The 26,842-nt window shown below is 43.7% G+C and overlaps 2 protein-coding genes across 5 annotated transcripts in view; one reads left to right on the top strand and one right to left on the bottom strand.

Annotated features, from left to right (window-relative positions):
• Nucleotides 1-190: 190 nt before the first annotated feature.
• LOC102052517 (nucleoside diphosphate kinase) lies at nt 191-4,693 on the bottom strand. Of its 2 annotated transcripts, none has more exons than XM_055725864.1 (5): nt 4,540-4,693; nt 3,380-3,512; nt 2,740-2,841; nt 1,769-1,881; nt 191-1,422 (listed from the first exon to the last, which is right to left on the bottom strand). In XM_055725864.1, exons 2-5 carry the CDS (start codon nt 3,506-3,508, stop codon nt 1,305-1,307), a joined length of 462 nt encoding a protein of 153 aa, XP_055581839.1. In that variant the 5' UTR covers nt 3,509-3,512; nt 4,540-4,693; the 3' UTR covers nt 191-1,304. The 2 variants fall into 2 exon arrangements, with proteins under 2 accessions (XP_055581839.1, XP_055581843.1); XM_055725868.1 differs by lacking the exon at nt 4,540-4,693 and adding an exon at nt 4,105-4,219.
• Nucleotides 4,694-9,163: 4,470 nt separating this feature from the next.
• SPAG9 (sperm associated antigen 9) overlaps nt 9,164-26,842 on the top strand; it is a 65,903-nt gene continuing 48,224 nt past the window's right edge. For 2 of the 3 annotated variants that reach the window (XM_055725730.1, XM_055725723.1), the window contains exons 1-2: nt 9,164-9,642; nt 15,957-16,077. In XM_055725730.1, the coding sequence (XP_055581705.1) occupies nt 9,337-9,642; nt 15,957-16,077 (427 nt within the window). In that variant the 5' untranslated portion in view covers nt 9,164-9,336. Of the gene's footprint in view, nt 9,643-15,956; nt 16,078-23,524; nt 23,569-26,842 lie in introns of those variants that run through there. The other variant, XM_055725740.1, reaches the window with a different exon arrangement.

Genomic DNA, 26,842 nt, shown 5'->3' with positions numbered 1-26,842 from the left:
CAATATAATGAAAATTTCCTTTTATTTCACTTAAGAAACAGCAAATGTTTTATTTTGTACCATCCCTTTTTAGGAGTTAGATATCTTCATAAAGTGTCATAAATATTGAATGCAACAGTCATTGCACAGGTTACCATTTGAAACAAGAACTCACTGTAGGAAAAAAAATCTAGGAGTTTGAACAACGGAATTCATGAAACTTTTGCTTTTAATGAATACAATGTCGCAGGTAAATAAATACATAATAGTGACCCCAACACATTTCTTGTTCCTCATCCAGTACAGCTGGCGAGTATTTGTAGATAAAGCTTCTGCAAGAGGCTGATCATTTTCCCTGATAGAGGCAGGCAGCTCTGCTGAAATACATTTAGCATTATTATGACCGTATGCCTTTACGTGATTAAATAAATATATAAAAATGATGCTACAGTCACTTCTGAAATACCTTATCCCAAACAGCTTGCTTTGTAGTGCCAGCTATTGAGGAAGGAACACAAATGACAGCATCGTGAAATTATCAGCTGCAGCTGGTAAAGCAAACACCACTCTGATGTTGCTCTGTGCAACTGCTGCAGTGAAGTGGCTGAAGGTAGATCTCTGTTATCCATCCTCACATTAATCTTCTTTTCACATAAAACGACATTTCAGAAAGTCTGTCCTATTAATCCTTCCTTAAAAAGCCAAATAAATCCAGGGCGAGGGGGTGGGGGGGGGAAGCAAGCTGAAACAGTGTCAATCTAGAGGCAAGTTCTCGTTATTTTAATCAAGGCTGTGCTCTGGGTGCAGGCACGGCGCATTCTGGAGACAGGAATAAGCTTTTTTCTGCAGCCATACTGGGTGTGGGGATTCACTTGACATAAAGTTCAATCCTCAATATTTGGGCATACTATCAATATTTTTGTGTACCACCAATTGTCCCCTAACATTTTAACAAAGTTAATTGACACTGAGCCATTTGCGTATTTATTTACCAAATCAATTCTTACTAAATTTTATTCTATTTACTAAAGTACCCTCTTGGACTATGGAACGTTTCAGGAAAATATATGCCTTGTATCCTCTCTGTTTTAATCTCACATCTCTCACTCCCAGAAGCAGCTTTCTAAAAGTACAGTTCTGTCTCTAACTTGACATCTTTTCAACCAAAGGAGCAGCAAACGCTCGCTATATTTACTATTTACGACAGAACAATCTCACAGATTTCTGAGACAGGTTTCTACCAGTTTCTATGAAGGGCTTTGAAACAGCTAGAGGCTAGCGGCTGTTTACAGACAGTAAGGATACCAGAAGGTATAGGCTCAGTTTCAGTCATAGATCCACTCATGAGCACAGCTTCTGTAATCGACCAGCTCTTCAGGAGTGAACCACAAATTGACCTCTGTCTCAGCACTTTCTACAGAATCACTTCCATGAATGATGTTCCTAGGAAAAGAAAAATTGGATATAAAAGTAATATAATCCTCCAACTCAAAGGAAAGCAAGCCTCTTTTCTTTTCTTTTTTGAAGTGGTCTCTATTACAGAGAAGTTTTAAGTAACTGTAAAGTAGTAATAGGCTTAGAGTATGCAGCCACAGTTTTGCTCATAATTTTTGTTAATGGGGAAGACCACGACTCGATTTCCATCTTTAGATCGTAACATTACGTGGGCAGAGGGAACAGCAGCTCCATGCATAAGATAGAGAGGGATGGAGCACAGTTCCTATATATACCATGTCACACCACTGGACATTTAGTCTCTTTGGATGATATCGATAGGTTCAAAACTTACCTTCCAATCTGAACGCAGAGGTCACCACGAATAGTGCCAGGCTTTGAATCAAATGGATTAGTTTCCCCCAGCATCACCCTTCCAGTCTTAACCACATTGAGACCTTCCCACACCTTAATAAAAAATAAAATCCATTGAGATAATTAAATCTTAGCAGTAGATATAAAGTAGCAAGAGTAAATTATACCTTCCAGAACTACACAATGCTGTCCATGGCACGTATCACCATCCAAATATTCGTAACAGCAGGAGATATTTTTTCTCCAAATTTTCTGGCAGATTCTTGAAGCATCTGCTGAAGTTCCCCCCTTCTGCACAATACCTCTCCAAGATGGGAAGAGAACAATCTTAAATCTCAATATGATAAACAGCCTTACAAAGCTGTCTGCTTATTTAAGATCTAGACCTCCGGCTCAACTATTTCACAAATACACTTTCAAGGAAAAAAAGAGGAAAACCCTTGTAATGAAGCTAGACTGAAAAAGATTTTCAATCTTTCAGTAAATAGCTCCACTATTTTACTTTACTATATAGTAAATAGCTCCACTATTTTACAAATACACTTTCAAGGAAAAAAAAAAAAAAAAAAAGAGAAAAACCCTTCTAATGAAGCTAGACTGAAAAAGATTTTTGATCTTATAGTAAAAATACTCTACCATCATTTTTCAGCTTGCTTAACACATGGCATTTCATAGTGGGGGTTTTTGTGTGGGTTCACTGTTCCTCATGGTCCCAGCTTTGGTTCCCCCGTTACCCCTGCCCTCTTCCTCAACATACTGGCTCAAAGGAGAGAAAGATTATGAAAAAAGATTAAAGAAAAAGGAGTTAACAGCGTGTCTTCCTAATTACAATATTTGAATCTAGGTTTTTAAGTCCTTTTAAACAAGTCAACTAGAATTCCACAGGTAACACAACCTTACTGCAGGGAAGACCATCGGTCTATTTTTCTTGGCTGCATCTGAAGGACTCACCATAGCTACAACAGGTCCAGAGTGCATGTACTGCACCAGCCCATCATAGAACGGCCGGTCTTTCAGGTCAATGTAGTGTTCTCTCAGAAGGTCTTCGGAGGCCTGCATTAAAAACCAACCAACCCCACAAAAAAAGCTTACTGTAAGACCTTAAGAGCATACTGAAATCACACAGATTAACCACAGCGCGCTGTTAATCCTAAAACTTGCACGCACTTGGAAATTCAGTGTTTCTAGCATCTTCCTAGAAGTACTTTTTGGTCGATATGAATTTGACCGATTTGCTTTAACCACAGCTGAGCTTAGAAAAGTGGGTTTTGCCAATGTAGACAGCATATGTGACCCCAGTATTTGATGAAGATACTCAGAGATATTTATTAGGTATAGGTTGCACCTAAAAAAATATTCTCTTCAGACTAAGGACATCAGGTTACTAAAATTAGCATGCTTAGTGTGTCTAAAGCATTTAGCCGGAGCTGGGAACTGGGAACTTTTCCAAAAGTATCCAAAATACTCAGAGCCTTCTCAGAATTTCAGGTTGAATGGTTCTGAAGGCTATGTTTGTCATTATAGCATGAGGCTGTGTTTTAAGGCTGGGGTTGGCACGAATCGGGAGGCGCACAACGGAAGGGAAGCTTACGTGAATTAACTTCATGGCCACCAGTTTGAATCCTTTCTGCTCAAACCGCTTGATGATTTCTCCCACCAGTCCCCGCTGGACTCCGTCAGGCTTGATGGCGATGAAGGTGCGCTCGGCGATAGAAGCCATCGTCCTAATGAGGAAGGGGAATAAAATTCATTCTGCCAGGATCAGCGGGCAAGTGCAATCACAGCCCCATATCACGTGTAATATCAGCTATTATCATAATTAAATCGGCTACATCCGAAGGTCATTAACCGATGCTCGGTGCCGATTTGATAAATCAATCGCTGTAGGTGGGTTTTCACAAGTGCTACAATAGCAAGTTTAAAAACAGTGCGCCACATAGAGAAGGAAGCAATTAGCAAATATTTAAATGAGAAAAGCTGTAAAGGGAGTGGAGGGGAAGGACAGGCACAGACGCATCCCCGAGCGCAGCGTGGGGGGCTGCTGCCCCCAATTTAGGGCGAGGGAGGTCGAATAAATCCAGATGCAGAATTTTCACCCGCAACCCGGTGTGAGGGGCCCGGGGGCCGTGACCGCGTTTTGCTGCGGGAAGCGGGGGCGGCGCGCCCGGGGGGGCTGCTCGGGCCGCCGGCGGGCGCTGCCCCGGGGGCCGTGCGGGGCGCTAGGATAGGCCGGGCTGCGGCCCCTGCCCGCTTCCCCCAGCAACCGGGGGTGCCCGGCCCGCCGCCCCGGCCCCCCGGCCCCGCGCCCCGTCTCACCTGCTGGCGGCCCCGGCTGCGTCTGGCGGCCCGAGGCGGCCGCTGCCCGCCCCGTCGCGGCTTAAGCCCTAAGCCGCCGCCGCGGGGGCCGCCCGGTTGCCATGGCGACGACGCGGCCTCCCGCCTGCAGGGGGCGCTGCGCGCTGCGGCCGGTCCCGAGCACCACAGCGCTGCCCGGGGGTGCCGTCCGCGCCCCCACAGCCCGCACCCCACATCCCGCACCCCCACTGCCCGCACCCCCACTGCCCGCACCCCACAGCCCGCACCCCCACAGTGACTGATATTCGCTTTTTCAGCGAATAGGCAAACTCAATTTTTTTATTTAGGAAAAGGCACATACAATTTTTGTAATAAAAATCTCATTATCGTGCTGGTCTGCTTTGACTTTCCCCTTTCAAGACATCAGTTTTGGTGACAACTTCCTTCGACACTCACCGCTCAGCTGCTCGGCCTTGGGCATTTCATTCCCTGAGGATAAAACTTCTGGACGCCCAAGCTCTCCCGTTCTCAGCGTGTCCTGCTGAGAGGAATTCTGTGCTTGTCCTGGCTTTTCCTGGGCTCTGCTCCCTGCCTCTTCTTGATAGCAAAATAATGTAGGTTTCACTTCCCTCTGGGCAGGATTTAGCTGCTGCTTAACAGCTTAAGTTCCCCTTTTTAATAGTTCGGATTTCCTTCCTTGGGATCCCTTTTCTTCACAACCATCCCTCACACATCCATGTCTTACTCGTAGTTCTGGTGGGAGGATCCAGATCTGACATCAGCATCTATTCAAACCACCCGTTTACTTTTTATCTATCTATCTATCTATCTATCTATCTATTTATTTATTTATTTTTACTTATTTATTCAGGGGTCCTTTTTACCCCAGGTATGATCATACCACCATGTACTTGTTTTTCCAGGATCTCTGATTTAATGAAAGATGTTTTAAAAAGCACAGCATTGTACATTCCAGCAAGTCCTCCTTGAAGTTATTTTGGATTTAGAATTTCTGAGTGTTCTTCTGATAATGTCCCTCCACTATATTCTGTTCCTTCCATACACCTTTATTTAAGATGCTTCATACCACTAAAACAAACTCTCATGCTGTAATCATCACCAAGGCAAAATAATATTGAAGATTAACAAAAGGTCTCTAGAAACAGGATGTTTCGAAAAATATTCATTTAAAATCAGCCACAGGACATCTATTTACAGCCTGGTTAAAACTACAACATTTAATGATTAAAGCTTAGGACTGGCCATAAGGTGGGCAAAGCAAATAGTGCTTTACAGAGCATAGGTCAGCTCCCTGTTCTTTGCCAAGTCTTTTAACTTCATTAAGGGTCATCCTTGTCACTTTTGAGATTAACCCATGATTAGCCACGCATGTTGTGCATTACATAGTACATGAAACGCCGCAGAAGTATTTTTCTTATTTTTACTGTAAAAATCAGCAGCTTTTTTGCTGGTTGAAAATTCTACCAGAATTACTGAATTACATTGAAAACTAGATGTTTACCTAAAATGCAAAGAGTTAGACAGTCTGGACAAAAAGTTTCCTAAAAACGGACTGATCATGGGAAGAGAAGGTAAAGACCTTCAAAATCTTTGGTGAGTGAAGTAAATACTATTACTGAGCTCAAGCCATTTACACATTACTTAAAACCACTAGACATTTTTCAAACAGCCTTGAAGCAAAAGGCTTTGGTGAATGCCTCCAGCCTTCAGGACTCAAACACAGCTCCTCGCTTTGCTGCTTTGGCCCTGGCTTTACCCTGATCTCAGCTACCAGCCTCCATCTGTACCCCTTGAAACGTTTGCGGAGTTTTCGTCGGGACCCACGTTTTGTGCTCTGCACCTCTTGCTCCTTATAACCAGCCTCGTAAGTCTGCCGTGTTTTGTTGCTCGTGGCTATATGACTCTTCATTTAGCTAAGTGTTGCTATCGTTCATCTGCCTTTAGCTTGATTTCTGCTGCGCTTTAACATCTATGATTCTATGATAGAATTAAGCTTTTACAAAAATTTCTCCTCTGGGTAAAGTCCCAGTTAAACTTTTCTCACCCCGTACCGATTTAAGGGTAATTTTCTTCCCTGGTAAATTGCAAATCAATTTATTTTCAAATAAACTGTTATCTAGGGACAGGGGATATAATTTTTCTTATTAACCAGAAAACTGATTTCTTTTTCAGGCAGTTATTTCCCCAAGAGTGTGAATCCATTTTACACTAGTAGTTACCACAGCCAGCTGCTGCCTTGAAGCTGCATAGACAATACTCTGAGGTTTCTTTGTGCTGTTTCATATGCTTGATTAGTTTACTAAATCTACAGGTCCCTTAATCGCCTGTGAAGCAACTAGGATATAATTCCATAACTTGTTCTATTTTTAATCCATCCCTGAGTTTCTGATCTCAAGCTGATTGCGAGGTGCACATCGTAAAATGTGATCTCAGTGGCGAGACTGTCAATAAAATACATTTCTACACCACTTCACCTTGGCTCCCAGGCAATTTTTCTATTTCTCATCTTTTTAAATACCTCATTTATCCACATCAGACCTCCACCCCCAGGTGACTAGAAATAAACCACGAGCACAAATGGCTTTCTGGACCTGGACTCATCAGTCTGACTGCGACTGTCGTGGCAGCAGCCTGCCTGTTCAATGATGGCCTCGCTCCAGCCGTGAAAGAAAACCACATCTATCCATTTTGCTAATGGAAACAGGATAAAATTAGCCTACCCTCAGAGACCCCTTCCCTTAAAGGCTGTCAGCAGACACCTTGACCCATTTTCGCCGTCTGGCAGAACGTGTCTTTTCAGCTAATGTATTTGTGCAATTCGCCATGTGTGATGGCAGGGACTGTGAAGCTGCAGAGGGAAAAGGCTGTCTGCTACGATGCAAGATGATCGGTGCTTCTATCCTCACAATCATCTGCCGTGCTTCGGAGCTGTCCTCGCGTTACGCAGTGTTACACGTGAAGAACGTGGTGAGGTCTGGGTTACAAGTCTGCTGCATCGGGTACAGCCTGCCAGCCTTGTCCTGGGAGCCGAACCCAGTTACCTCCCCACTTGGGCTCTTTGCAGCACTCCTACAAGATCTATTCACGCTCGGTAAAACCCCCACGGGTCGATAACCCCTGCCCCACAGGCTCTCAGCGCCTTCTGCAACGCAGGCAACTGAGGTGAATGGGAAACTGTGCATGACCTAGAGAGAGAAAGAAATTCTGAAAGACAGCATCCCTCAACACTCCTGCATCAAGTGGAGATGTTCATCTGTGGTAGACAGCAGGGAAACACAGAGAAGTTGCATTTTTTTCTCAGTGGTAACTTTTTCTCAGTGTTTTCTCTCATGAAAGAGAAATATGAAAAACAAAAAATCTTTTCACAGGGATAATTTCCAGTGATTTAAATGAAAACTTCACTTGAGGAGATGTGAGTAGGAAAGTACAGTGTGTCTTTTTTTAAATTATTTTTTTTAGCTACAGCGCTGTAAATTTTGTGGTCATAATTAAAAGGTAAGCAGCTTTTTTTTCCTTTTGCCGTGTTTATAAATAAATTTGTATTTCAACTGTCCGTGCCCTGGCTGCACTATGTAAACTGTCGGCTTGGGAGGATAGTGTCTAAACAGAACTCGTGAGAAATCTGGCACACGGGGCTGGAGTCTTTTCTTTGTCCTTCTTGCACAGACCCACCAGCTTGGTACATAAAAAAGACAACAGGGCATATGCATTTAAAGGACAGTTACTGTCTTAGAATCAGTCCAAATGAGAGAAAACAGAGCACAAATCTCTACTGCTCTCCAGTGGAAATTAATGCAATCACCACAGTTAAAGTTCCATCGCTTCTCAAGCTTTTCCATTTTTTAAAACACTCGTTTCTTTGTTCCCGTAGGGCCGCTGGGCCAGTGGGTTCCCCAGCTCTGCAGGAGAGGCTTTTACTTAATGAAAAACAGGGATTGCCCCAAATACGATGTGTATGACAAAAGTTGCACCAGGGGAGATTTATGTTAGTTATTAGGGAAAATTTCCTGATTTCATGGGAAGGGTGGTGAAGCACTGGAGCAGCTGCCCAGGGAGGCGGCCAAGTCACCATCCCGGAGGGATTCAAACGGTGTGGCGGCAGCGCTGAGGGATGCGGGTCGGCGGTGGACTGGGCAGTGCTGGGCTAACGGTTGCGTTTGATGACCTGGAGGGTCTTTATCGAGCTAAACTGACTCCGGCGCTATGGAACAAATGAGGGATGCGAAGCAACTCTTGGAACTTTTCAACGTCAGTAGATGGGTTCGAGTTTACCTTCGATGCCCAGCATGGCTCACGTTTACTCCCGCGACAAAGGACATGATCTAAAATGGAATGTGCTGTTCCCGATCCCAGGAAAACCGCTCTCCCTCAGCAAGCGCAAGACGCTTTCCAAGTTGCGCTATTGCTGACAAAGCAGCATCTCTGCTGTGTCTGGAGACCTTGGCAGAAATAAAAGCTCTTTTCGCTGTCAGAGAGGAGCCGGCCCATCGACCCCAGCGCGGTCCGGGGGCTGCGCAGCCCCGAGCTCCCGGTTGAGCTCCGTCACCCCCGCATGGATCACCGGCTCCATCGCTGCTGCGGTGGGTGCCATGGGGGAGCCGCCGGCGCTCGGCCGCTCGCCCAGCCGCGGGGTCACGGCGCGCACCCACGCGTGGGGGGTCCCGCGGAGGGGCTCAGCGCTGCCAGCCGCCCCGCTGCCTCAACACAGAGCTCGGGCTCCGCCGCCCCGCTACCAGCACGGTCCAAACCCCGCCGCCCGGTGGGAGCGCCGGCGGCTCCCGGGGGGCACACGGGCACACCCCCGGGGCGGGGCCACCACCGCCCCGCCCGCCGTGAACACGCCCCCGGTGACATCACCCTAGGCCCCGCCCCTCCCGCCGTGCGCCCGCCCCCCCGGTGACATCACCGCCAGTCCCTGCCCCGCCCCTCCCGCCGTGTGCCCGCCCCCCGGTGACATCACCGCCAGTCCCTGTCCCGCCCCTCCCGCCGTGTGCCCGCCCCCCGGTGACATCACCGCCAGGCCCCGCCCCGCCCGCGTGACGCGCGGCCCCGCCCCGGCGCGGCGGGTGAGGTCAGTGCCGTGCGCCGCGGCCGCGCTCCGCCGCCGCCCCCCCCCCTCCCCGCCCGGGCTGCAGGCGAGGCCCCGCCGCAGAGGGAGGAGGAGAGGCCGGGAGCGAGCTGCGCCGCTGCCGCCCCGCCGGCCCCCGGGAGGGAAGGCGCTCGCCGGCAACCATGGAGCTGGCGGACGGCGTGGTGTACCAGGAGGACCCCGGCGGCCCCGGCCCCGCCATGATGTCGGAGCGGGTGTCGGGGCTGGCGGGCTCCATCTACCGCGAGTTCGAGCGGCTCATCGGGCGCTACGACGAGGAGGTGGTGGCCGAGCTGATGCCGCTGGTGGTGGCCGTGCTGGAGAACCTGGACTCGGTGTGCGCCCACAGCCAGGAGACCAGCGTGGAGCTGGAGCTGCTGCGGGACGACAACGAGCAGCTCCTCACGCAGTACGAGCGGGAGAAGGCGCTGCGCAAACAGGCCGAGGAGGTGAGGGCGGGCGCCGGGCCCAGGAGCTGAGGCGGGAGCGGGGCCGGTGGAGGGCGGGGGCCCGTTCCCCGGGCGGGCGGCGGCTCCGGGCTTCCCCCGCGGAGGCGGGAGGCGGGGGGGCGCTTCCTGCCCGCGGCGCGGCCGGGCCGCCGGGGGCGGGATGCTTGGGGCGGCCGCAGCCCGCTCCCGCGGGGGTAGGCCCCGGCCGGTCTGAGGGGCCGGGAGCCGCCGGGTGACGAGCTCCGGTGGTGCCGTGTCCCTGGACGGAGGGAGGGCCGGGGGCGCCGCGTCCCTGCCCGGGCCCCGAGGGCTGAGCGCTGGGGCGGGTGGCGGCGGGGCCTCCCCTCGGCCCGGCCGGTGGCCGCCCTCAGGCGCAGCCCCCCGGGTCCCCGGGCCGGCGGGAGCGGGGCGGAGCCGCGCACCCGCTGCGCCTTCCCCGCGGGGGGGGGGGCCGTGCCGCATCCCTTGCAGAGGGCATTTCCCCCCAAAAAACAGCGGGTACACGTTGCAAAAAATACAGAGAATAGGTACTGCCTGCACTGAAGTTCCTCAGAGTTGGGACATAAAAGCTGCAGTCAGCAACAGGTGGTGCAGGCTGCTCGGTGGCGTAAGCTCTTGACTTTGGGATGTTGCTGCAAAAATGGAAATAAAAATCTTAAAGGATTACTTCGAGACAAGTCAGCTCGTGCAGCGTTATTTCCTGCGAGATGGTAAAGCAGCGTGTCAGAAACCAGCTGTGTGGGATAGCCTCCTCCAGCCCATTGTCTCGCCAAACTCCTGGAGGAAATTGGATTGACAGCATTATCAGTAATGGAACAAGCCATCTTACAAGTCTATTTCCAGACATCGTGCCCAGTGCTTATCTCTGTCATTGTGCTTACCTTCTAAATTTTCCAAAAAATCAGACGAATGGTGATGCTGAGATGAAAGCGATATCAACAGCAAAATCTTAATTCGAAAAATATTACCCCATATGAATATTCATAAACGTTATGGTTATAAGTGAATGCAGAATGTTGTCTGCAAATCGTTCCAGGACATGGTTGGTTCGTTATGAAGTAAGGTGGTGTGAATGGTGTCCCCCCAGCTCTTGGGCCAGCAGACCGTTCATCCTTGCAAAACATGTATTGTTTTACAAAGCCTTATGGACTTCGGTCTGGGGGCTGTTGCTGTAAAGACTTAATAGCTAGTTCTGACACGACCTGCATGTAAAAGGCTTTTCTAGAAAATGTTTTTATTAAGAGAAGAGGAAGGGGCTGATTAAGTATTTTCTGAACTAATTCATGAGAAAATCAGTCAGGCTTGAAACACAGGCAGCATTTGCCAGATTGAAAGAAGCAGGCCTTGGGCAACAGAACAGAAACCAAAACAATATGATGAAATAGAATATGGTATTAATTGTGGGTATTCAGGAGCTGTACATACCTAACGTTGGTAGCGTACTTTGCTGCAATCTCCATTTCTTTGTGTCACGATAAATTAACTTGAGAGGACCAAGCATTATGCAGTCTAAAAGCTAGTACTCCTGCTGCAGGACAGCTTGCTGATGCTTTCCAACGTGCAGTTAGACCAAAGACCGTATTTTCAATTGTAAGCACAAAGGTCATCTTTTTGTTACGTGCTGAGGTCAGTTGTGCTGTACATATGTTAAAATGTCTGTCAGAGGTACCTCATGAACATACACCATGCTTTACGTGTTTTATTCAGACTTGATGGTTGCAACTGGTTTTTTTGAATGTTGAGATAACCTGATGGGTGCGTATGGTTGAAATGAGAGGAGGGAACATGAATATAGCACTTTTTCTTGGACAAGGAGTTAGTGGCTTGGTGTGTTTCTTTCCTTTCCTTGTGGAGGTTGCTTGTGTAATCTGATAGCGAAGTGGAGAACTTTGAGCTACTAAGTTCAATATTCCGTATCATCTGTTCTGACTGTCCTGAAGAAGTAACATACCTTCTTTTACTTTCTGCTTGCTGTTGTAGGAATTTTTCTTTGCAGAAGTATCTTGATGAATATTAATAGTTTACTGTTTGACTAGGAATCACGTTACACCATTGTCCTGATCTACGTCCTTTATTTCCTGTACTTTAAAAGTGTTACTGAAGAAACGTCTTGAAAGTTGTTGCCTGTGGACTTTGTTAAGGTGACTTTAAAAAAAGAAAAATATTATTTCAGAAGTTCTGGGCCTACTTCTCAGTCCTCTAGGTAAACAGTCATGATCTTTTTTGGTCGCTATGAAGTCACTCGTCTGACTTTTAACGTGGTACATTTTATGTTATATCTAAAGAAATAGAGGAACCAGCTTATTCTGCTGTTCTGCTTACAGTTCTGCATAACCTATCTTCCCACCTAGTGAATGTTAGGCAGCATGCTCTGCCACAAAGAAGTGGGAGAGGAAGAAGGATTTGGGGTTCTGCTATTTTATATGCTGATAAGTTTTACTTCTACAAAAGTATACTGCTCCATACTTGTGTGTGTGGCTAGCGGAGGTGTTTTCTGTGGACTTGAAAACAGGATCAAATCTGCTCCTTTTATCCATGTCAAGCTGTCTAGTGTATCTCTTAGTTTTTTGGCTGTTGGTGGAATTAAACAGTTCTTGAAATCTGGTGTTTGGTACACGTTTGCTACTTTTGCAACCATGAAAAAGGATTTACTGCCATGAAAACTGGTTTAAGTAATAGTGGCAACTCGATGGCTGCCGCTTCTTGTTGTTCCCAAAGTTAACTTTCTTTCTTGGGGTTGTATGTTAAGTAAACGCTCTGCAGTAAGAGTTTAAATATTTTTAATTTCAGAGAACAAAGTTCAGATCCATTATACAGAAACCTTGCTAAAATGGCGTGGAAGTTACTAAGTTGTTTTCAGTTACATATATTTTTCTCTACCCTAAGTCCAGCTGAACTGGCTTTATAGCTAGTTTTCCCTACCTATTCCAGGAAGAGCACGGCACTGGCTGAAAAGCTGGCATCACTGCAATAAAAGTTACTGAAGGACATGTCATAGGGTAATAAAGACTGCCAAGTAGGTGGAACCCTGGCATCAGATATGCTTAGTATTGCACCTGGATCGTGTGACGGGAACACTAATTTAAAATATAAGGAAATAGAAGATGACATAAATACAGGAAAAAATGTTTCATTTGGCTAGTACTGTATTACAAAGTGATTAAGTATTACATGCGTGAGAGAGGGCTCCAAACGTGTGTGCTGTGCTGCTCCATTGTGTAGTCTGAGTTCGTGTTTATTGTGATCATTATTGCTGTAAATTTTAAGTATATTTAAAATTGATTACATAAAGACTTCTGAATCTTGTTGGCGAAGTACTTTTTCATAGTTTTTATTGGAGGCCTTTAAAAACAGGTTAGGCAAACGTCTCCCTAAAATGGCATAGTTGATACTGCCTGGAGAAAATGGGGAGGATTAAATGGGAGTTGCCGAACGTAGTTTATGGAGGTATCACAGGCTTGGATTTCAGCAGTAGGCACATGCAGGAGGAGGTATGCATCATATCCTGTGTGTACACCCCATTATATCCTAATCAAAATTAGGATCCAGGCACCAACACTGTGTATCAGAGCGGTGAAAAAAGATGACCTCTTAAGGTCTGCTCGAGTCCTATCTTCTGTTATCTTCACGGTATTCAGTCCCATTGTTTTAGACTTGCTGGTGTCCTTCAGCTTGTTCTTTAAAAAACAAAAGACACTAAAATATCTTGCTTCTTGTTAGAGTTGTAAGATACGGTTTTGTGGCCTAGGCAGGATGTCAGTTAAAATGGGGAAAGCTAGATTTTTGTCTGCCTTGGTGTTTTGTGTAACCAGTAGCTCGGGTCGAAATAAGGGAATGTCTGGTATCCATATATACGGTGGCTAACGTGTTCCTGCGTATGCTGCGGCATTTACATTAAACAATGCAGACGTGTAATATTGGAGTGCATCGTCGATGTAAAAAAATAATTATAAAAGTCTTTTAGTATGTGCGTTCAGCCTATCTTTGGCTGCTGTGGGGGTTTATCTGACTAGTGATTCCATTGTAGTCCTACAGCCTTAGTCAGGACAAGATGATCAATCTCCTGGGGCTCTGCCTGTGTTAATACTGTCACTGGAAGGAGAGGTGAAACCAAATAGAAACATTCAAAGTCTGAAGTACTCTATGATGTTATCAGGTATAGTTTTCAGCAGAGGGAAAAGTGTTACCCAGCTCTCATTACAAAAATGCTTTGAAGAGATGTAACTGAAGTTCTAACTTTAACAAAATGAAGGTAGACTAGTGGAAGATGACAAAGCCGTTTAATACAAAGCTGGTTTCAATACTTGCAGCTGAAGAACTTGAAGTACAAGATTAGATCCGTCTTTAGTTTTGTGAGTAACGATGACATTGATGGCTTTGAATGGCTCAGTATAATTGTCACTTGCCTTTTCCAAGTTATGAGGCACATCTGACTTTGGGAACTCATCGGAGAAGCAGCTAAACAAAGATGTTACAGTTTTATAATTCTTCTTTCATGTTTTCCCATGTTTAATATAACAAATGATGTTGGTCTTTAGCCCCAGTGCCAAATTTGTGTCAAATTTTGAAGCCTGAAAAGGGTAAGTCTGGTAAGAGTAAGCCAGACGTGACTTGAATCTTTAATCTAAAAGGGGCAAAACTCTTGTATCATCTACTACAAGGGAGACATGAAACAAATTTAAAGTTTGAGGGTTTGAGTTTTACATTGACAAATTAATATTCCCAAACTTTGTGTTAAGGGGGTAGAAAGACTTTTGCACGTCTGTCTTTTTGAAGTGGGAGAACTGATTTTAAATTGCAGAACCCAAAGCAGTGCTACCTGGGCTGATGTCAGCTCTTACTCAATTGTTTCATGATTTAGCTTCAAGCACAGTCATATGAACACCATGCCTAGTCCTGTGATGGCTGTGGAGAGCTTGCCTGAAAGGATCTCTTGTTCTACTTCATACGTTTTGATGCAGTGCTACATCTGAAGTTACTTTTGAGCAAAACTTCTGATGACCCTGCTAAACTGAAGCTCTTTTCATAGGGCTACAAGTTTCTGCTTTTGTAAAAACTGTAAAAACACATCAGTTAAAACTTAGTAGGAGCTTATTAAATGTTGATGTGTGAGCATTTGAAGTATTTTTCCCCCTAAGTTTTCCTAGCAATATGCAGGAAGAATTTATATTCAAGTCTCACCTATAGCATTCCTGTTTTTAAGTTGCTGCCACCTCTGTCTCTTTGCTTCCGTGTGGTACCCAGCTGCAGCTTGCTTTCTGACTCTTCAGCTGCCTTGGACGTTTGGGTTTTTTTCTTCAGAGGCTTCTGGTATACTTTTCCTTGCCATACCATAAGCCTTCTGTGCAACTTGTGTTTGTGGCCTTGCCTTCTCTTTGCAGTGCAGAGTAGGGAATGCTACGTGACCTAAGACATCTTTGGCTATTAGAAATTTTCTTTGTGCTACCAGTACACATTGAATTTCTTGGGTTTTTGATTAAGAAAAATAGCAAAAAAAAACCCGCTTTAAAAACTGCTGCAATGATGAATTGGTAACATTAGTGTTATAAAATGTAAACACGGATATATGTGTCACAGTGAAAGCCAGAATATTGTCAGAAAAAGTTGGTAAACAAAGGTAGCAGAAGGTGATGACGGTCAGCATAATTGCAGAGCGTCTGTAAATAGTTTTTTAAATAGTTTTTATGCAGTTGACTGATTGTAGGAGATGGTTATTAAGTATTTGATGAAGACTATGAACATTTTGTAACCTGTCAAATGATAACAGAAATTGGGTGGGGATGAAAAGACAGCATGTAATTTTGGTTGACACTATCGCTGGCGAGTCCCGACTGCAGTGGTCTGTACCTCCGTGGCTCACAAGTGAAGATACGCTTCACCCATATTCACTCAAATCTCTGTATTCACATGTGGTGTTGGGAGGCAAGTGTGTGAATTTAGGAAGTAATTAAATAATTCATTTTTATATTAGTCCCAGACAGGCTTTTCTGAAGTAGTTGGCGCTTAGTTGACAGCAATAACACAGAATAACGTAGGTGAGGGATGCTTGACTGATGGACACTGGACTAAAATAGCATCCTTCATGTTTAAGTGTGGGCTGCAGGTCTGTTGTTTTGGAAACCTGCTTGCACCCTTCCTTGCTGTGAAGGGCTGCTGTGTTGTTTCCTACATGCTGCTTGAAGTGCAAGTCTTTTTAAAAATAAATCTAGAAATGACTGTATACCTGTTACTCAGAGAAAGAGCTTTGCTCGGGCTTTTTTAGAAAAAATAATCTGTAATTAATTATTGAGTCTAACTTCACTTTTTCTGTTTAGAAATTCATAGAGTTTGAAGATTCTCAAGAACAAGAGAAAAAGGACTTGCAGACCAGAGTGGAAGCATTAGAATCACAAACTCGACAGCTTGAACTAAAAGCAAAAAATTATGCTGATCAAAGTAAGTGAAATATATTGCATTCCATTTCAGTGATATTGGTGCATTTTAAATTTTGTTCTGCAAAACGATAATACATATGCTAAATATCTGTGCTATCAGATTCCTGTGTTTTGACAGATAACTAGGTTTAACTATTGTGCAAGTTTGTTTTCCTTAGAATTAAGGCAAACAAATTGGGTACAAGCTTGTGACTTGTAATCTGATTCTTCTGGTATTCTACATGTTTTGTTTTCCTTTTAGACCATGCTATTTTCATTTTTAGCAACTTTTTCAGGAGATATTTAGAACTTATTTCCTTGTTAGTGATCATAAAATAAGCTTTAATTTTCTTCCCATTATTAAACTGTTGTCTGTGTTAAAAATAAATGTATTTGAGTTTATTTAGAAGCACTACTGGGATGAGAATACCATTGATGCTGATTCTCATTAGCTTTTTTATAATTTTTGCTGAATTATTTGTTTCTGAGGCATTTAGTTTTTACAGGAAAAGGGTTAAGGAGGAACACTTCCACTTCTAGAGATGGTCTGTGTAATTTATGAAAACTTGTGTATTTTTTGGAAAAAGATAACAATGATCAGTTTTCCTGAAATACTGGAAGTGATGATGTGAATGCATTGTAGCTTAGACATTCTGCTGGACTGCAGCTTATTGGGGTGCAGTCATTGGCTGAAACTCTATCACCAGTGTTGAGTATAAAGGGTAGAGGAAGAAAAATACTCAGACCCACACAGAAATCTTCTCATTTCATCCCCCTGCCCCACAATCTTCGATTGAAGATGAAAGACCTATGCTGTTAATGATGAATTAATTTTTTTTTTGCTGTGAGTCTGTTTAACATGCAGTGGTTTTGTTTTCACTTAACCTTTTTAGCACAGTGTAGAAATAATGATCAATATGAATTAATGTGAACATTTTGTCAAGCTTCTAAGCTAACGTCTATTGATTTAAGACTAGCATGTGTGTCAGCTTTTATTGCTGTAAAGTAAGACTGTACCAAGCCTGATAAGGTTGAGATAAGTTCAGTTTATAAAAGCAGAGTGGCAGTTGTCAAAATAGCCCCTTTTCATTATTTTCTTCCTTTATTTCTGCTTGGCCACCTTTCTTGTCTATAACACAACAAGTTATAACTCTTTTTCAACTTAAGGTATAATAATCGTCCTGCAAAATTTCCTTTTCAGTGGCCTGAGTGAGTCTAGAGCAGGGTAGAAGTGTTAGTGCATTATGTTAGGATTAACATAAGCAGCATACAGAGCTGAATCTTTCTGAGATTTGAATGCTTTAGAATGCTGTTGGCAGATCTTAGAGGCATGTACTTCTTCAGGTCCATTGCAGTTAAAATGTTCTTGGGATTCTGTGCAGACAGTGACGGAGGAACACCAAGCAGTCTTCTCTAGTGAAAACCAGGATGATTGATTTCCAGGAGTGTGTCGAGTCAAGCTAAGATTGTTAATCGTAAAGTGTATTGTAGAGACTTGTATCAGAAATGCTATGATTCTTGTGAATGGAAGTGTGTGTGTGTTTAAAAGCAGCAGAAGAGGGGAAAAGAAAACATTGGAACAAGAGTTGAGTGGTCTGTTTTGTTTAACAAAGGACACTGTTTCCAGAACGCCTGTGCTCTAAGTCCACAGCCCAAACAGCTTGTTAATGGGAGACCCTGTGCTCTGACAACAAGATTATGGCATCGAGATTGCACCATGCCGTAGAATCATAGAATCATTTAGGTTGGAAAAGACCTTGAAGATTGAGTCCAACCATTATGCCAACACTACCAAGACCACCACTAAATCATGTACCTGAGAGTTGTGTATGTTGTTACTTTTTCTGTTAATACAATAAAAAAATAAAAATAAGTTGCACAAAAAAGAAAAATAATTTGGATTCCTGGCAATGTATGTGGCAGCATATCTGGAGTTTATCGTACAGAAATTATGCTTGCTTATGCTGATGTACATAACACCACTTTATATTGTGTTATGAATCTGTGTAGAATTATTGTTTTGCCTTGAATATTGGACCTTCAAATATATGTATGATTTTAAACTTTTAATTAATTGTGTGTATATATGTGTGTGTGCATATATATCTTAATGATGAAAGTATTTGCCTGAGAAACTCAATTGTTGCAGTAGAACCACTGAGTGTTGGCTAGAACTATTTTTGGAAGAAACAGTGTTGTGGAAAACAATTATAACAACATAAAGTTCTGGTGTTAAAGCATTGACTTTTAAACAGTTCCCATATCTCTTTATTGGAGAAAAATCTTTTGTGATGGCAAAAGTGTGACTTTGAAGAAACAGTAGGGCTGTGTTGAACGTTGGGTTTTGCCTCTGAGTTGGGTTGATACGTTGTCTGGGACAACATGAAAGACTGTTACACAGATTTGATATGCTGCTGATGCAGAGCAAGATCAAAGCGGACATAAGCACAGTTGTTGAACACCTAATGAGTATTATGCAAGTGAACTGGTTTTTTCAGTGCTCTAAATTTCTAGGGTATGAAAACTATACTAGTGTACATACTCTTGAAGTCGTCTGCTGTGTTACCTTGTTTTCTGTTTTATAGGCAAGGCGATTTGTATGTCCTATGATACTTGAAGATACCAGTGTGTCACTTTAATTTACTGGATGCAGCTACAAGTCTTCTAGCTATGGGTTTTTGTTCTCTTCTGCTTGCTCTACTAATGCCTGTGGATCTAAATTAGTCCATGGTATTGCCAACTGTTAACCACATCAACATTCAAAATAGTGGTGGTGTTATCAGTGATAATGGGAATTGCAAATGCCTGGCACAGAGCAAGTAAGCAAACAGAACCTGGCTTTGCTTTTTCTGTGTCAAGAGTACAGAGTCTGAGGTAGCAACATCGGTTTGACATGATTAATGGTTTAAAATAGAAAACAGGTAAGACGTAGTGCCATCCAGTACTTTAACTACAAGACTTTTTGCTTCTTGCAGGCTGCTTGTGCTGTATGCGTTTTTCCTCACATAGTCAAGGCCTTGTGAGAACTTGTGAGAACAAGTTTTGTCCGTTAAAAAGTTTTGACTCATTCTCTTGAACACCCTCCGTTCTGAGCATTTAGTGAAGACTAGTTAGCCCTGGGATAGGGCAGCTCTTGAGTTAGATGGTCGGATTCAGCATGATTGTTATGTGCTTAAACATGCATGCCGGTTAAAACTGCTCCAGAAGCCATGGTTTTGTTATGTCCTGAATTGTGCTTGGTTTTGTTGTCTTAGAGATCATCATGCTAATGAAAAAAGGTATTTCTTTGCACTTAAATTTATCATGTAGGATTACATTTTTAGCCACCTTTTCAACCAGCTAGGTTGGAACCAATTGGCTGTTTGAAATTAAAGAAGTGAAATAAGAAACTTACTTTGTGTCAACCAGTTACTAAGTTCCTGTGGTTAACTGACAACTTCTCCCTGCATTACAAATTTGAACAGTTACTATCAGCTACCTCCTAGATGAGTGAGCTACTGTACTCTGCTCTTTCAGGAGGAAAAGGGAAGAGGGAGACATGATGGCCTGACCTGGTGGCACTGCTGGGCGGATCGTGAGCCGCAGCAGATGATGAAATCCTGAATGGTGCAGGCAGCTGCACGTTGAGTTGCACTCTTGCGTGATGTATAGCGCTCGGTCCTGGTATTTCGTGGGTTGTGGCGGTTGCCTAAGTCAAGTTTGCTGCCAAAGGGTGGTGCAACACGTTGCATTGTGGGATGTTTTTGTAAACTTTACAACCGCTTAAAGGAGAGCAGAGTAAGGATTTGCAACTTCTATTTGAGTGCAGGAATGTGCTGCAGTGGTGTGGCTCTTTGGCCTGTGATCCATCTCCTCATCTCATTTTGCACTGCTGCTCTTCTCTGTAACTTTTTCCATGGTTTGCCTCTGCCCTCGCGTTGCGTTACCTGTGCAGGGGACAGAGGAGAGATAGCACCTGTGCTCTCAGGGGCCTGTGGGCTTGTGGAAGTTAAAGCAAGTTAAATATTGCAAAGTTCCTGGAGGTTTTTCTAGAGCTGATGTTGGTACAGGCAGAGTTTTTAGAAGCTCTTGCTGTCAGGTTTCTAGCAAATGTTACTGAGTGTGAGCAAGTGTCTCTTTTTAGTCTTACGACTTGACCAGGCTCCGATGGATTGTGTTTTTTCCCAACAGCAGAGGGCACCTCTGAATATTGTGGAGGTGCACCAAGCATGGAAACGGCAGGTTTTCAAACAATAAGTTTTAACACTTAAATTCTTTTCTTTTCCTTTCCTTCCACTTCAGTGATGTGTTTGGTACAATCTTAAACATTTCTTACAAAAACTTGAATATCTCTGACTTGCACATTATTTCAAGTCTTTGCTGTGATGAGACCCCCTAACTCAGCTTGTAATTAGTTTGCAGCGTTAGAATGTTTCAAATTTCAACCTTGAATCTGGAAAAACTAGGCACTTAGAGCTGTTAAAAACCTGTAATAGTGATATACAGCCTGCTTGTCCAGCACAGCTCGCCGAGGGCACCTGATACTGCTTTGGATACTGCTCGGTGTCCAGTTCCCAAAAGAGATGAGTGCCTTTCAGTGCTCACATGATGTGCCACTGAATTCTGTGGGGGCTATGGAGGTTTAATTTATTTCTCCTGCTTGCTTCACTTTTGGGGAATGTCAGTTCTTTTTATGTATCACAGGCTGTAAGTTAATTAAATTTTTTGGAGTAAAAGACAGCTGTAGTGTATTTGGACTTACTACAGGAATGGAACAGCTTTGGAGTATGCCTTCATTCTCAGAGTAACTTATTTCGGAGAGAATCTGAAAAACACTAGGTGTGCATGGTTGAAGTGCTTTCTGATGGAGGTGGTAGGCTGTGGGAGTTGAAAGGTTTGGTTCCTTTTCTGGATTTGCCTAGTGCTAAAGTGCAACCAGGGTAACATACTGCATTTGAGAGGACAACCAAGGCACAGATATATTTTTGTACCTCAGTTTGTCAAACCTTAGCTTTGCAATTTATGCTCAAGTTAGATTATATTTGGGGAAAACTAGATATGTAAAAAAAAACAAACCACCCAGACAAACAAAAATAATCCCCCAGTAAACAAACAACTCTTGCTCTTCTGAGCTGTAAATGTTGTGATACAGCTGTTGGGATGATTGTGTTTCCTGTGTCAGGTGACATTGTGCAGCAATTGCTATTGCTTGCTTTGGGTTTTATTTGGGGTATGAGACAAACATTTTGGCAGCTGACCTAAAAACATGCAGATTTGATTTCCTTGGAAGCTAACCAGAACTGTTGCTTTCACTAGCTTGAAGGGAAAATGCAAGACTGGATTCTTTTGTGAATCTTCTTCAGATGTGATTTGATATTTTATTTTTACCTGAGCTCTCCAAATAGCAGCATTACTGTCATGTACACCCAGGTAGGCAGCTTCTTGATGTGTATATGATCTGACGGCATCCAGTACTGAGATAGACCTGCATAGAGCTGCAGCAGCAATTTAACACAGACCTGTCTAGTGAGCAGGGAGACTCTTAATATGAACTTTGAGCTGTGGAGCTTAACGTTGTTTTGAGATTTGACTTGAGTTGCATATCTGCGTGCATGATGATGTGAATAACTGAACTGGTATGAAATATATCTTGGCAGTGATGCTATTTCTAGGCATGGCTCAACTGGAGTGTTTATGCTAGGGAATACAAGAAAGCTTTTCAATAGATCCTTGAAAGAAGTTGAAACGTTAAGGTTTGTTCAGCGGGCATCTGGATTGTTCCTGCTTTTCAAAGACTGAGAACAGCAGAACTAATCTGATTTCCAGCAAAAAGGGAACAGCTTGACTTCTTGTATTTCTTGATTAACAAATTTGGAGCTTACTGTTTGCCACTCTTTTTCCTCAGTGCAGCTGTTTCTCATCTACATTGGTTTGTTCACAAAGCAGGTTCTCCCACTGCCCTTCCCTGCGTATCATTCACTAAGTGTGAGGAGTCTTTCTATAAAGAGAAATGTGAGCATCAAAGTGTACGGGAAAGGAAGGCTTTGTTTCCAACTAAAGCTTTTCTCAGCTACTTTCATGGCTGCCCGATGCTATGAAGTTGCAAGAGTCCCTGCTGTGCTGGGCTTGTGCTGTGGGGACCAGGCTCCGCTAGATGGGGCAGAGGGTGCAGGCAGCGTGGGAGATGGCACCGTGTCCTGCTGCAAGGCTGGAGGCTCAAATAAAGTGGAGTGGAAAATTAGAGCAGTGATCGGCCTGCTTTAAACTTGGCTATTAATATACCTGAACAAAAGCAATGAGAGGAGGTTGAAATCCACTGGCATATAATTAACTGCTCATGTACCTTTTTACATTAAGGCAGTATTGTGCTAGTGGTTTAGGTGCTGGAGTTTGTTACAATAATTCTGTTGCTGTAAATGTTGCAGTAATGAAGAAAACTACTTTAAATGTGTTTTACTGTTTAATGTTCCCGAGTTGTCACTTGTTACTGGGCTTGAAAAACAAATCCAGTCTGCTGTAATTTCTCTGTTCGTGCTGACTTTGTGTTGGATTTTCTCAAAAAGTGACTTGCTTCAATAGCGAAATGTAAGCGAAGCATCCCAAAACAGTCAATCAATCAAAACTTTTCTCAGTGAAACACCGTTTTGGCCAGAGACAGGATAAGAAGTTGGTACTAGGTCCACATGATATATAACTTAATTTTGGGTAGCTATTGTCTGTATCATTGTTAATTTTGAATTTCAACCTATGTGAGGGATCCCCTGGCATATGGTTGTCTTTATATTGTATGGTTGTAGCAGAACGGTTAAGGAGGCTTTATTTTTTAAGCTTCGTCAGGTTTTTGGTGATAAATTACAGTGATTTTGTGGGTCTGAGACACAGTGGATACCTGAACAGTCCAGAAGTGTCAGGGATAAGCTGTATGTGTTGATATTTGCTATCAACAGAGCATTCTTGACAGCTGAATTATCTTCCTTTAAGGTGCTCTACTCTTTAAACTGATAATTAGACCTGTAGTTCACAGTAGTAAGAGCTACTTGAAGACATTGGTCTTGTCAAGGAGTTGAATTTATTTCTTGTTTTACAAATCAGTTTTCTGTCCTGCTTATTGCCAGGTCTTGCCACTTTCAGGTTAAATCCTTGTTTGATAGCTTCAGTCCCTGTTTCAATCTGTGGCTGATGTGTGTGCTGTGTAGCAAGTACTTAATACATCATAAGGTCCTACTGGATCATGGGATTGATTACTCTTGATCTATGTCTTAACTTTGGTATGGGTCCTGCTTTTAAGAATGGAGCTGGATGGAGCCTGCAGATAGTCTTAGTGCTAGAAAATGCTCATTAATGAGCTGGATCTCTGTCTTGGCTTGTGTAGCAGGAACTTGTAATTCCTCTTGAAGGCATCGTACTGGTTGATTTGGCATGCTAGCAGGTCTGTTTCTCTTTCTCCCCCTCAGGCTTTTCAGCATTTTGAGGCAGAGGACAACATACAGATGGAGGGTGTTCCAAACTTGGTAAAAGCCATCAGACTTGGGAGGTAAGCTCTGATTTTTGAACAGGCAGGGTGGGCAGCTGTGCTGCCTAATTCTTCATAACGCTGTCAGGAGGCAGAAATTCCAGAGGCTTCTTTCTAGTTTGCTGTAATATTTAATCTCCCATTTTTAGGCTTGATTGGTTTGATTGGAGAGAGAACTGTGGTTGGGATTGGTACTTCAGGTCATTGAAAGTTTTAGAATATTGACAGTGCTGGAGAATGTTGCAGGTAGATCTTGGGCATGCATTTGCCGTGTTGTTCCAGTGGGATGCTTTCCTATCAGCTTAGAAACGCTAGAATATTTGCGTTTTATGCTTCAATTTACCATGCCTGGAGATCTTTAAAATTTTTCTACATAGACTTATAGCTGTGAGTAGTGAAACCTTTTCATGTGTATTGTATTCTGCGCATGTAATACCTTACACAATGTCACCTTGCGGTGTAGTATCTTCTGTGATGTAATGAGGATACAATGGCTTCATAAAGACGATTAAAACAGAGACAATGGATATTTTGCTTTTAGGATGTATGTCATCACACTGATTTTACCATTTACCCATTAAGAATTAGACATGTTAGTTGGAAAAAAAGTCTTAGCCTGAGCTTTTTGTATTGTTACTGAAGTGAAATTGATGGGAACCGTGTCTGGTTGCTACTTTGTGAGCCCAGCATGTGTCAGGCAGTGCCAGTGCCCAGCTCCGTTCCTCCTGGGAGGGTGTTCCTGGGGAGGTGCCAGACTTCCACTCTTCTGTGTGCTGGTGGAGTACAGTGGAACTGGTGACTGTTTGGTTTTAACTGTACTTCCGGGTGCCAGTTTTTAGTTTTCTGTTACTACTGATGGGAGAGAACCTTTAGTAGTGTTTTAATAAGTTTCTCCAAGGTTTGGGGGAAAGAATCTGGTGGTCTTGTTCTGGCTGTTCTTAACTAGGTTCGTTTATCTGCTGTGTTCAGATCCATGGTGACCTCTGATCCTCAGGGAATATCTGATCTTTTCCACAGTGCTTAGTTGGAAAAGAGAAGCCTCCTCTGTTGGTGGTTTTGTTGAGATCTTATCTTTGATGGGAGGCATGTTTGGGGTACATAGATTTCTGATGTTGCGTATCATCCTACTGGTATTGGAAAAGCCTGTTTTGAGGACTGTTAACGTGGCGTGTGTTGAGGGTGTATCAGCTTAAGTGTACATCTGCTTATGACCTGAAACTTCCGGCTGTAGGACTGTCATGTGTTACACAGCTGGAAGTGACTTCCAGAAGAAAATGCTGAATGTCAATTACATTGTCTTCCAGGGCTTTCATTTTTTTTAAACTAATGTATGTAACAAAAATAGTTACCAGATTTAATGGAGATACGCTCCTTGACTAAGCAGTACCCGTATCTACGTTTGTCTTCTATGACTTGATTTGGGGAACTACTTAAAATTGGGCCATAAAAGGTGAAAATGGTGTGCTTTGTTATGGAATGTCAATTGTTAAATCCTAATGGTGGGAAACGCTTTGGTGGATCTCATGAAGGTTATGGACAGCTGCGAAGAAGGGTGTTTCTAACACCTAATGTGGCATTAATCTTGATTCAATGCAGTGTGGCAAGCACCTCTCCCAGAATCCACCAGATAAAATTAATGTCTAGGAGCCAGCACTGGCTGCGGTGTCTAGACACAAGCATACCGAACGATGTTGGGGCACATCACCGTGGTTTCTTTGCAAGTTCCTGGTGATGCCACATGGACCCAGCGTGAAGCAGCAGCGTTTTGCAGGGCAACAGTGTGGGCACGGAGCTGTGGCAGGGCTGCCCACCTCTTGCCAGGTGCTTGGGCACTCTTGTTAGGAGAGGCAGATGGTTTCACCGAATATGAAGCCGATTAGTCATGCACTTAGCACTTGCTGATTTCCAGGCTATTTGTCTGTCCTAAAGCAGGTTTAGTACAGCAGAAAGGTTACCAGGCCCTTGGACTGCGGCAAAGGGAGGGATGCTGAGAAGTGCGGTGCAAAGCCCGGAGCTGGTGGATTCACACGTGAGCTGCCCAGCCACTGTGGGATGTGGGGTGCGCAGCTAAAGCTGGGGAGCTCTGCCTTGGACCTGCTGACTGGTCACTGCTGGGATGTCTCTGATGGTCCGCTGTTGTAAAATGTAATTACTTCTGACTGGAATGACTGTCAGTCTAAGTGGATAAAATTTTGTTTGTCATGTCAAGCTTTGTGACTAAAAATTCTGATGCTTGTTTCTGTAGGCATGTATAACAAGCTTCCATATTACCTCCCTTTAAAGAGAGTAGATTTAGATTAGATATTGGAAAGAAATCCTTCCCTGTGAGGGTGCTGAGGCGCTGGCACGGGCTGCCCGGAGCAGCTGTGGGTGCCCCATCCCTGGCAGGGCTCAAGGCCAGGCTGGACGGGGCTGGGGGCACCCTGGGCTGGTGGGAGGGGGCCCTGCCCGTGGTGAGGGGTGCAACTGGGTGATCTTTAAGGTTCCTTCCAGCCCAAACCATTCTATGATTTAAATGTGTAGGAAGGCTTAAAACATCTGTTAGCTAAAATCAAAAACCTAAAATATTCCATTAGTTAGATATTTGTCCTGCATTGCATCTCAAAAATACATTATTTTTCTTCTGCTGTAAACGCTTGTACATTGCTTGCTGCTCTTTGACCCAAAGAGGTTTTGTTCACGTCGGTACCAGTGCAGAAATGAAAGTGTTCAATCTTGTGTTGGTATAAATACGATTTGATGTAGTACCTTTGGTCAGATACTTGCAGGTGGAATGGAAGAGGTTGTGTCAAGGAACTTAATGTTCTAATAAGAACAAGATTAGATTAGGAGCTAAGAATGTTTACACAGATTGGAGTGAGTAGACTATTACGTATTTTGGTTCCAGCATTTGACTCTGGCAAAGATATATTTTTTTGTTTGAGACATACTTACAATAAAATACTATGCCAAAATACAGATATATGGAGCAAAAAGAAATGGTATATTGATAATTAATTTTCTGAAGGCCCGGTTAGCAATATGAAAATGTGCAAAGGGCAGAGAAGATGCTGGCATTTGTTTTGGATAATGTGTTTGGCAATGAGTCTCTGGAGACGGGGAACTACAAATTTGAAATTTCATAGGGGTATTTAAACAGGGCAAGTGGAGTAAGAGCTCAGTTACAGAACTTGAAACACATGCTTTATGTCACACAAATATTGTCCTCAAAAATAACTAGAAAAAAAATTTGCATCTAAGCAGCAAAAAATAATTTGTTGGAATGGGGAAAAAATAAGTTGGTGAAGAAAGTTCT

Source organism: Falco cherrug, chromosome 1 (assembly GCF_023634085.1).
Source record: "Falco cherrug isolate bFalChe1 chromosome 1, bFalChe1.pri, whole genome shotgun sequence".
NCBI classification, from domain to species: domain Eukaryota; kingdom Metazoa; phylum Chordata; class Aves; order Falconiformes; family Falconidae; genus Falco; species Falco cherrug.
This window is presented reverse-complemented; position numbering and strand designations above follow the sequence as displayed.

Coding starts and splice junctions, on each gene's coding strand:
- LOC102052517 (XM_055725864.1), bottom strand. CDS start 3,508: ATGGCTTCTATCGCCGAGCGCACCTTCATCGCCATCAAGCCTGACGGA. Junction 2,842..3,379: donor TGGCCATGAAGTTAATTCAC/GTAAGCTTCCCT, acceptor TTTTTAATGCAG/GCCTCCGAAGACCTTCTGAG. Junction 1,423..1,768: donor CTCTGCGTTCAGATTGGAAG/GTAAGTTTTGAA, acceptor TTCTTTTCCTAG/GAACATCATTCATGGAAGTG.